Source organism: Hippoglossus stenolepis, chromosome 5 (assembly GCF_022539355.2).
Source record: "Hippoglossus stenolepis isolate QCI-W04-F060 chromosome 5, HSTE1.2, whole genome shotgun sequence".
NCBI classification, from domain to species: Eukaryota; Metazoa; Chordata; class Actinopteri; order Pleuronectiformes; family Pleuronectidae; genus Hippoglossus; species Hippoglossus stenolepis.
This window is the reverse complement of record NC_061487.1, coordinates 19009621-19020322: the sequence shown is the minus strand read 5'-3', so window position 1 is coordinate 19020322 and position 10702 is coordinate 19009621. Positions and strand designations below refer to the sequence as shown.

At 40.7% G+C, this 10702-nt stretch overlaps 2 protein-coding genes across 2 annotated transcripts; both read right to left on the bottom strand.

The window, feature by feature from the left end:
* Positions 1 to 122: 122 nt before the first annotated feature.
* Positions 123 to 6172, bottom strand: hprt1l (hypoxanthine phosphoribosyltransferase 1, like). The gene is made up of 9 exons (XM_035156738.2): positions 5804 to 6172; positions 5376 to 5482; positions 4375 to 4558; positions 3999 to 4064; positions 3885 to 3902; positions 3347 to 3429; positions 2371 to 2417; positions 1748 to 1824; positions 123 to 667 (listed from the first exon to the last, which is right to left on the bottom strand). The coding sequence occupies exons 1-9, from the start codon at positions 5819 to 5821 to the stop codon at positions 620 to 622; spliced, it is 648 nt and encodes a 215-aa protein (XP_035012629.1). The 5' UTR covers positions 5822 to 6172; the 3' UTR covers positions 123 to 619.
* Positions 6173 to 7025: 853 nt separating this feature from the next.
* psmd7 (proteasome 26S subunit, non-ATPase 7) lies at positions 7026 to 10612 on the bottom strand. Its single transcript, XM_035156736.2, has 8 exons — positions 10392 to 10612; positions 9879 to 9970; positions 9461 to 9553; positions 9263 to 9360; positions 9086 to 9166; positions 8908 to 8999; positions 8475 to 8673; positions 7026 to 7671 (listed from the first exon to the last, which is right to left on the bottom strand). Exons 1-8 carry the CDS (start codon positions 10463 to 10465, stop codon positions 7402 to 7404), a joined length of 999 nt encoding a protein of 332 aa, XP_035012627.1. The 5' UTR covers positions 10466 to 10612; the 3' UTR covers positions 7026 to 7401.
* Positions 10613 to 10702: the final 90 nt, after the last annotated feature.

Below are 10702 nucleotides of genomic sequence, written 5' to 3'. Positions count from 1 at the left end.
ACACTGTTTTTTTGTTTTGAATACAACTGAAGAGCAGCCATGTTTGTAAACATGTAAACATGTGACGTGACTCCCTCTTCTGGGAAAACTGTCAAAGTGCAACAGGAATCAAAAGTCAGGGGTTCAGGTTTGAATGGGATTTGTGTATTGCTGTAAACAGGTCACCCATGAAAACATAACATTAAATTAAACTTGCAGTACATTCCAAGTCATTTTATGGCATAACGAGAAAAACACAACATACCACGAAGGTTGTTCACTGAAAATAAAACAATAGCCTGAGACCTGTGATTTGAATAAATGTGCCAGAGCAAAAATAACGACGTTCTTTCTCTCTATCGCCGAGATAAAACTGTAATTTACAGGCAGAGTCTATACAAAGAATTGAATAAATAAATTAAAATCTAACAACCAAAATATTTTTAATATACATAAACTTATCCCACGTATTCAGTAGGGGGCAAAAACAAATGTTCTTAAAGTTATTTACAACCCACAGCTCACACGTTGTGGCTTCTCGTGTAGAAAAATAAATAAGATTCAGAACACAGCAAAGCTAAGGAGGGTCGTCACAGTGGTCAGATCGGTTCAGTCGGGTCCTCTGCAGCCCTCCGTCTCCTCACACTTTGTACTTCTCTTTGGCCTGGTCGTTCAGTATGCAGATGTGCTGAAGTGAAGTCAAGAAAAGGGCCATTAGGTTCATGTTCAATGCATTGCTATTTCCCTGGAAATAAAAACACCCACCTGCGGTCATGTCCTTGGTTTAGTTTCTGGATATGTGGCATATTTTTGACGCTGTGTGTTTCTATTATTCAAACATTTAATTACGTTTGAATAAATTAACAAGAAATAAGCCTTTCTTCACCAGAACAGGCACATTGACTTGTAATAGTACAAAAGCAAAGATGTTATTAATAACAATATTCTGTGTACATGTCCCTATAAGATATGGCATGTACAATACCAGGACCCTGAAAGTGAAGCAACTGAATGGACTATTGCTATCATTAATCTTGTTATTTCCATGTGTGCTGTTTCCTAATGTGACACATCCAAAATTATATTTTGAATTCCTGATAGTACAGAGAAGACATTGAAACAGCATCTAAATAATCATACAGGTAGATCAAGTTTACAATTTAAACATTATTCAATCTCCTCCTTGGTGGAGTTAATAAATATACAAGTAGAGAAAATTGAGCCAATAAACAAATATTTTAATAATTAATTGTGCAAAGAGCCAGAGTAAATTATTTTTAGTTTCCTGGCATGGAAAATGTTTACCTTTTTTAAATATTTTATATAAAATAATCCTATATGTTTTCACTAGTGTGTTTCATCTAAATTGTACTAATTGTTGTTTTCTTTACCCTAGAATGAGCCTTTATGTTTCACTACTTTATATTTACATCGGGAGCAGGTCCTCTCTACGGAGGCCGCCATGTTTTTTTACAGTAGCCCAAACTGGACAAACTAAACACCTTTTGAGTTTTTATGACAACTGAAGGCTACCACAGGTTCTCTGTCATGTTTGAAAGGGGAGGGTGAGGTGAGGGGTATTCAGATGCAACATGCAACTTCACCACTAGATGTCACTACATTGTACACACTGAACCTTTAAATAGAACTTCATAATGCTTGTTCTCAAAAATATCTCCCGACGGGGGAGAAATCTATTTTTATCATCCGTTTCATAAGATGTCTGTCTTAATGTTTCATCATGAGGAATCAAACGCAGCAAACTCACACTGAGATCTCTGAAGTACTCGTTGTAGTCCAAAGCGTACCCCACCAGAAAGGCATCTGGCACCTCAAAGCCGATGTCTGAAATAACACACATGGCACTAATGTGAGTCAAGAAAAGACACAACATCCACTTTAAAAGCAGTGAAAATAAAACACATTGGCTGATCTGAGAGAAGATCCTGAGACATTTACAGAAGAAAAGGTTGTACTAAACTAACAGACGCTGCTCTTTTAGTGTCTGTGTTACTTGAGCTGTCAGTGCTGTGTAATGGAAAGTCAAAACGCTTACAGTAACAGCTGTCCTTGAGGGACAATCTTAAAGAGATTATCCAACTCAGACCTAAAGGCATTACATAACCAGAGACAGTGTGAACAAGGGGTTATCAGGCCTGCATTAGTGCTTTAAGTGCCCAGCTTGGAACATTTGAAGTAGATTTTCCGGAAATGAATGTTAATCCTGCATGGAAAACACAGCTTTATTAAATAACACTCCAAAAAGAACCACACACAGACACACACAGACACACACAGACACACACCGACACACGAGTGATGGGCATAAAATGAGCTCTACCAGAAGTACTGCACTTCAAAGATAACATGTCTTGGTGTGCAGGTACTCACAGTCTGGTCTGTACCCTGAACTCCTCGGAGTCCTCTTCACCAAAAGGCTGGAATGACAAGTGAGGAAAAATACTGGAAATATTAGACTAATGCCTTTTAAAAATAAATTAACAATTACTGTTACTGTGCATTCACATGTTTATCAGAAAGTCGAGTTGTGAAGTCGTTGTTCTGACTTTGGTGTGTTCACGTGCTATGAAGTCAAAATGTGGGATAACATGGACGCTGTAAACCAAATGTCTTGTATTGTCATGTGTAGAGAGTTTAAACAACACGTTGACACCTCTTTCTAATATTTGCATGATAACGAAGAGCAAAGACAAAGGATCAGTGACAGGCAGACAAATAATTTAAAACATATGCACCTTAATCATAAAAAACATCTGTATTGGCTGAAACGTTTGGTTCATGCATTTTGCAAGAGACAAAAGTAACATTTGGCAAGTTCACATTAAAAGTTTATATTTAGACTTGGTTTAAAATGTTCAGTTGTTCTGACTGGTAGAGCTGGTGTTCACATAAAGTCAGCCAGTCAGGAAATCCTTTTTCTGATTATTCTGACACCACAGGAATGCACTATTAAAACCAGAGTATTCATTTAGGAATCGCTGTTTATAATGGAGCAAGATCAACCAGTCAAAGCGATTCAAATCGATTCCACCCGGCCGACCAAACACAAAGCAAACCGCTGTCTCTTAATGCAAGAATCAGAGGAAGCCCACCTTGCTTCAACACATTTCCTGTTTCAACCAGCAGCCCTCGAGAATACATGAGAGAAAGGCCTCCTCCATCCACAGTGCTGTTAATAGTATGGCAGATTAACTCTTAAGCTGCTCACTCCCCCTGTTCCATTACATCTCTAATACAGTCCTACAGGAGAGAGAGAGTCCATTAGCTAAGAGCACTCTCTCTCTCTCTCTCTGAACCAGTTATACTGAGCTCTACTTTTCAGAATACTGTGTGTGATGGTGCCGACCTTACAACTTTAACCATCTTTGGATTACATCCACTCAGCAGGGAAAGTAGCGTCTGCATTGTCCTCCCGGTCTCCACGATGTCCTTTTAACAAAGCAGCACACAGGACATTGTCACGACTCACAGTGAAATGGATGAACACACAACAGAAACATGACATTCATGCAACGCTGGAGACTTGTGTTTTACATCAAATTATCATGCCTAGTATTTAATTTCAATAATAAATACTGTTTCAAATCATATAGCTCATATAATATTAAATCTGAATGTAATCGATACTGATACAAAATGAATTTGTTAACCTTCTTTTTAGATGTATGTATTATTTCTATATATGATTTATGCTATAAATAATTTCTTCAGGTATATAATCTGAAAACATACATTCCTCTCTTATCACATGAATAAACTTTCTTTTTCAATGTCTTCCAGTTTCTTGATATGCGTTACATAGAAATTTAAATATAAAATTACAATCACAGGTTTTGTCTAAATTATTGCCCACGATGGAGATTTAAAAAAAAGAAACATCTTACCTCAACAATCAAAACATTCTGCAGAGAAAGATTAAACAATAGTTAATTTAGAAAACATCCAAACACAACTGTGCAGTTTCAGTATCTCCTCCTGACAAACATCAGTAGACTGACCTTCCCTGAGAGATTGGACAGCTCATCCCCTCCTATGATTTTCACACTGTTTGTTGACTTGTCATTCTGGGGACACAAAGAGGAGACAACATTATCCGTCTCGCTGTGGTTACAGTGGCACTTGTGATTAAACTCTCCCTGCCTGTTCTGCTTTAACGACGGGAAAGACCTTCAACTCAGATCCACATTACAATTTTCAAAATGTCTCTGCAGCTGCGCCCTGAGTCCAACCTGCATCGTAAACAACCGCAGTGGCCCCATGTCTGATTTTAAAAGATTATTCTCCTCTGCACTTTGCCAACAAGTCCATATCGATACACTTCACGTCAGCACAAGTGGTTCCTGGAAATGAAAAATGCGGAAAATGGCTGCTTACACAGTAGCTCTTCACCCTAATGAAATCCACTGTCAGGGGGACTGATTCATCACTGTTCTGGTTCAGCACTTTAATGTAGTCCAGGAGGTCCGCAAAGAACTTGTAGCCCCCTTTCAGCACACACAGAGCTACGATGTGGTGTCCCCCCATGTCCTGGATTATGTCGCGGGCCAGACGTTCTGTCCTGGAGCAGAAGGGGGAGAAACACAAAGGAAAACAGAAGCCTCATAAACCACAGCTTTATGACTCAGGACCTGGATCGCATGGTATGGGAAAACAAAAACAGCACGCAGTGTACAAATAACTTTTGCCTTGTCTGATTGTAATAAGAGTAAATTGAAACATAAAAAGGGGCGGTTATGATAATACACTGATATCCACCTCGCAGACGATTGTCATGACAAAGCTTACAGATGATCTTTTTCCTATCCGTCCCTTTATATCTTCCACTGACCTTCTGGATTCTCATGTTATTGCCTGTACCTTTAGTTTTCACACAGAAAATACTTTTCCAGTTATATCTCTTGTTTTAATTCTACATAGATACACCCGATGACGGACTCCTGAGTTCACTCTGTCACTTTTGAATGATCTTTCAGCATCAATAGTCCGATAGACAAACTGCAGTCATCCAGAATCTGTTGAAGCTGGAAGACGCATGTTTGATGGTGAATGAAGAGGAGGAGGAGGAGGAGGAGGAGGAGGAGGAGATGCTTGACATGACCCTAACATTAACCATTACTTTAAAACATTACTGCTGACAATGGATTTCACTGCACTGCACCCCTCCCTTCAGAAACCCTATTCAAATGCACCACAGGATGGGCTAGACAGTGATTTGTAAGGCAAATACACTGCGGATCATAATGTTAATTCTGACATAAGCCACAAACATGAATGTGCATCAGGCTCAGACACAGACAGAGAGGTGAGATGACTTGAGAGAGAAACGTGCAGTGATTGGCTCCGGAGCTGAGCCTGCCCGCTGCTGATTGGTGTACCTGTCCATGATGAGTCCATGGGGGATGATCACTTTGTCCAGATCGTTCTCGTAATGTCTGGGGACGCAGAACAGGTCCAGCTCGTGACCTTTCTCATCGTCAGCGATCTGGAACGAGACATAAGGAAGAAGCCCCCTCTCTTTAATAACGGTTTCCATGGACAGTTTCATCAACAGTGAATCTCCTAGCAACACTGACTGCCCCCCCCCTCAACCACCTGTTTGTCTGTCCCCGCACACACACACATGACGGACTCGGCCCGCTGCTCGTGTCCTGTGACCGAGGCCGAAGCTCGTGCCACCTGCTGTCTATTTAAAACGGGCCCGCAGCGGCACGCGCAGCGCAACCGCACCCCGACAAGTTCACCAGAGAAACCAAAACCCACACAACACCCACACAACACCCACGACCAGATAAACTAGACTCACGTGCAGGTAGGAAGCCATGTTGGCGGCGGTGGTGGTGGTGGTGGTGGTGTGTTCCGCTCAGTGTCGGTGAGACGTCTGAGGAGGCATGGCCAGGAGAGGGAGGGAGAGAGAGAGGGAGAGGGGGGAGAGGGGGGGCAGAGAGGGAGAGAGAGAGGGCGGTGTTTGATGATGGGTGAGTGCTGCACGAGCCGCTCACGAGCCTCTCTCCTATCACACTGCTACAGGCGATGCTCCTGTGTGTGCGCGTGTTAAGCCCTTTACGTAAGAATCCAGTTGACCGTCACAATAATCTGATTTGCTGGACACAGCCTGAGTTTGAAATGCGCTGCACTGGTTTCCACTGCTGCCGTTTCTTCTCCTTCTACTGTAGCAAGGATATAGAGCAGATGACGCAGTTGTGTAAATATACACAGATGGCTCCTCCTCTTTAAGAACAGCACACTGCCCCCTCTGCCTGCTTTCACTGCATCTGCAGTTTTACATCACTGCACTGAGTGTTTCTCTCCACTGTCGCCATGTGCTTGATCCATGTGGGAACTGTTGAGTTCCTCTATAATTTGACATAAATGTTTGTAAAGTGCCTTGAGTTCATGTACATTGTGATTCGGTGCTATACAAATGAAATTGCATCAAATAGATCTGATTGTATAAATCTTTATTTGCATAATAAGTAGAGTACAATACCGTATAGGGTTTAATAATGCCATTTTCAATTTTTTTTCCCAAATGATGTACTGAATTATGACTATGCCAATAAGGAAACTTTGAATTTCAAGTGTAATTTTCAATATGTCAATGTTCCAACTGCATGTTATTCAAGTGTGTATGTATAGTATTGAATTGAAATGTTTAATTTTGCTCATGTAATATCCATTTTAACAAGGGTTGTCCAAAGGACCTTCTGAAACAAGTTATGTACATATGCTCTTTTCATGCTATACTTGAGTTGCCTGGCCAATAGGGAGTTCTCACACAGGAACACACAGATTTGTGAAATCTATCCTTTGTAAGACTTCACATTGACTTCCATTCATTCTGGACAGCCTAACCTGTCTCTAACCTAAATTATGTTTTGCCTGGTCCTGACAAGGTCAGTGTTGAGGCACATGACACATACACACACACCTCCATTACTCAATTTGAAAGGGTGATCACATAACATACACCTATTGGACAACAATGAACAGTTTTTAAATTTAGAGAGAAGAGCAAAACTGAAAAATGCAAAAACAACAAACTTTTAATAGGATTCCAATTTAATAAGTGATACAGAAAAAAAAACATTTCTCCATCTTACAAAAAAAGCAACACCAGGTGTCGTACAACACCAGGAGGATGGGCAACTACAAAAACAGTTAACGTGTTCTTATAGTTCCGAACGCCAAAGAAGCAAACATCATCATCTCTGTACGATAATAAGAGTCTTTATGAGTGCCACTTGTGACCGTGAGGCCAAATCTCAAATGACACCATTCCCCATATAGAACCCTACTTTTAGCCTGAGACCCACATACAGAGCTGTGGCTGTGGGGCACAAAGTAGAGCACCATCCAGATGAAGATGACGTGATTTGAGAGAAGACTTAAAAGGAAGAACTCTCATTTTTTCTTCTTCTCATCTTTCTTGGCACCATCTGCTTTCTCCTTTTCCTTGTCTTTGTCTTTGTCCTTCTCATCTTTTTTCTCTTTGTCATCTTTCTTCTCTTTCTTGCCTTCCTCCTTTTCCTGTCCCTCCTTCTTTTCTGCGTCTCGGTTTGAAATCTTGTTGTTGATGAGGTTGTGCAGGGCCACCACCGAGCGTATGAGTGAGGCCAGGTAGACCACCAACATCTGGTCGTTGGTCTTCAGGTAGAAGGCTTTTGTGAACTCCTGCAAAGAGGAAACATTAAGTCAAGCAACACAGAAAGTTAAGTAATCATACACCAACATCACGTTTAAGATATGATATGAACAATCACCTAACACCACAGGCAAAAGACCAATTACTGAAATACGTTTTATTTCTCAGATATTAAAAGAGCAAGTGTCTCCAAGGTCTAGAGTGTTAGATAATGCGACTGACAGAATGGATATGTCTGTAAGAAGATATGAAGCTATGAAGATATGATACTTCTATGCATCCCCGTGTATTTATGTACCTATTTGTATATATATAGGTGAACATGTATTTACTTTTTTCCCTTCTGATATGTCACTGAAAATAATAAGAATAATTTCACTGACATGAACAAAAAACTGGATGTGGGTGTACAGATTTATGAATTAATTTCAATAAAAATATATTTTTTAAATTGGAATATGTTTGCCTACCAGTGGATACAATGAGAAGTTCCTGCTCAGTTACAGATGCAGGTTAAAAGACAGAATTCACATTTGCAGCTTCAGTTTTTAGTTTGACTGTATATTCGTTTTTGTCTTTGGTTCACTACATTATTTAAAAAACATATTATAATAGGTGCCAAAACAGTACAAAATTATTGCTTTATATTTCAATTTTTAAGCCATTTTAGCTGGACTTTACCCTATTTTAAACAGGGACAACAAAAATGCAGCTTCAATTAAATGAACCTATAAACTAAATGTTTGTGATTTCAGATGCCAAATCAGACCCATGTCCCTATAATGATTACCGTGTAAACTCACTTGATGTACTGCAAACACAAATGACTTACCAGTAAATTCACATCTGGCAGCAGGTTGAAGACATCCTGCAGCTGGTAGACGATCTGATGGTTGATGGGAAGTTTCCCTGCAGTCACTTTCTCCAGGTAAGAGCGAATGTCCAGCAGCTTTGAGTTGAGTCCCTTTAGGCCATGAACCTGGTTTGTAATGCGTTGAGACAAAGTGCCCACTGTGGTATCTTTGATATCTCTGTAACAACGATGTAGCAGATGAGAGGAAAATGAGAGTGAGTATGTACATGTATACATTTTTTGGTTCACTCTAGTAACAAGAAGTTGACATTTGTCGATTATTTCTGCCTGTTCGCATTTACCATTTGGATGCTTTTAGCTTTGCTATAATTGCATCATACATAAAATCTGTACTGTAATAACAATTACTTACTGAGATGACTGAATGTTTGGTTATAATGTTGTTAAGTACCTGAGCAGGTGCTCCACTCCTACTTCCTCTGCTTCCTCAGCTCCAATCTCACTGGTGACGTGTTCAAATGTCTTGGATGTTGGTGTGCCATCCTAGAAATAGGGAAACACCCCTATCAACAAAAATCCCAACAATCCAAACTTAAGTTTGGATTCAAACTAACTAATGATCCACTTACGTCGTGTATTTCCTCCACGGAGATGTAAGCTTCTGTGGGAAGACCAAGATCTTTGGGCTTCACATCTATAATGACTAACACCTGGAGGGTGGATTAAAGAGAAAGATGAGTAATTAAACAGCAGAACTAATGTGAGTGGAACCAGGGTTGACCAGGAAAAAGGAAGTAGATACATACCGAATTGGTACAGTACTGCTTGATGAGTTCATTGATGGCAATGTCATTCTTATGTAATTTGGGTCCTGTGTGGTACCATCCAACTATTCTTTCTCTGGCTGAAAACCATAATAGAAAATTATTCACAGGTAACTAAATCTGGCACACATAGAAATATAAAAACTCAAATGTATTATGTAAAAGTATCCAGATGCTTACCATTAACTTTCTTGAACATGCCATACATGTTCTCCAGGTAGTCATGGTCCAGGAACCACACAGAGTCATCCCTGTCATCCTCATCGAATGGCACTGAAAAAGAACAATCACACAACTGATCAAATCTGAGACACATAAGCATAATTTATGACCTTCAGAATAATTCTGCGTCGTACTGTGCAGTAGCTTAAAAGAGAAGCTATTTTACATGTTATATTACACATTATGAGTCAAATACGGAGCTTGCGAAAACTGCTGTATGATGTTTTCAGTGACTGTGGGGATTTTTTCGTTGTTTATAACGTAATCAAGTTTTTTTTTTAAAGATCTTATACCATACCAGTGACTAAAAAGCCTGAATGTATCAGCCTCTTGTTCTTAAATGAACCTGTTTTACTCATGTCACCAAGACACTTACCTGCAAAACTATTTGAGACGTCAAGAACTTTTTTGTGCCAGGATCCCAGGAGGACGCCAACCACTCGTTTCTGGTTGCCAACCTTCCCTATCCTGGAATTGAACAGTGACAGTATCAAGAAGAATGAACATACTAGTTAATGGGAACTTATAGACATAAGAGTGAGTAGTTAGCTTGGCTGCTGCTGTGAGCTAAGCTAATGGCTACAGCTTCAATGGCCACTGAAATGAATGACAACACGATATCTCAAGAGCCCATTATCATGAAATACATATTGTTGACAAATTCAACTGTTCGTTATTGATGTAATGTTCGCTCACACTGGCTAAGTGACGAGTTAAACGTGGTTTCAGCGAGCTAACTAGCCTGCTAATGGCTGCGTTCACTCTCATCGGGACTCTGACTCAGCAGGGCTAAAGTTAGCTTAGCTTAGCTTAGCTTAGCAGCCGCTCCTGGACGTGTTAACACCCGGCTCTGGAGAAGAGGCTCCTCCTGGACACTGAAGGCACTGACCTGTTGAAGTGGTCGACCACGCTGAGCAGCACCAGCGGATGAACCACCACGTTTTCCACCGCTAACTCCGGCATTTTCTGTCGCAGTGACGATAAACGGCACACAAACTACCAGCAGCACACAATGACGGCTACTCCGCTCCGCACTACACTTCCGCTCTGCGTCTGACGTCGCTTCCGTTTCCCCTGGCAACAGTGGGACGCGCAGAGGAGAGACACAGCGAGCTCAGGTCGTGGCAACGGCAGCTCGTGGAGGCACTTCCAGTTGCCTCGATTTGAGGCAGCTGTAACAGTTGCCACACTGTCTGGAGT

Coding starts and splice junctions, on each gene's coding strand:
- hprt1l (XM_035156738.2), bottom strand. Junction 2,418..3,346: donor AAGATGGTTAAAGTTGTAAG/GTCGGCACCATC, acceptor TTGTCATTCCAG/CCTTTTGGTGAAGAGGACTC. Junction 1,825..2,370: donor TTCAGGGTACAGACCAGACT/GTGAGTACCTGC, acceptor GTGTTATTTCAG/ACATCGGCTTTGAGGTGCCA.
- psmd7 (XM_035156736.2), bottom strand. CDS start 10,465: ATGCCGGAGTTAGCGGTGGAAAACGTGGTGGTTCATCCGCTGGTGCTG. Junction 9,971..10,391: donor GTGGTCGACCACTTCAACAG/GTCAGTGCCTTC, acceptor GTTCAATTCCAG/GATAGGGAAGGTTGGCAACC. Junction 8,674..8,907: donor GGAGTGGAGCACCTGCTCAG/GTACTTAACAAC, acceptor TCGTTGTTACAG/AGATATCAAAGATACCACAG.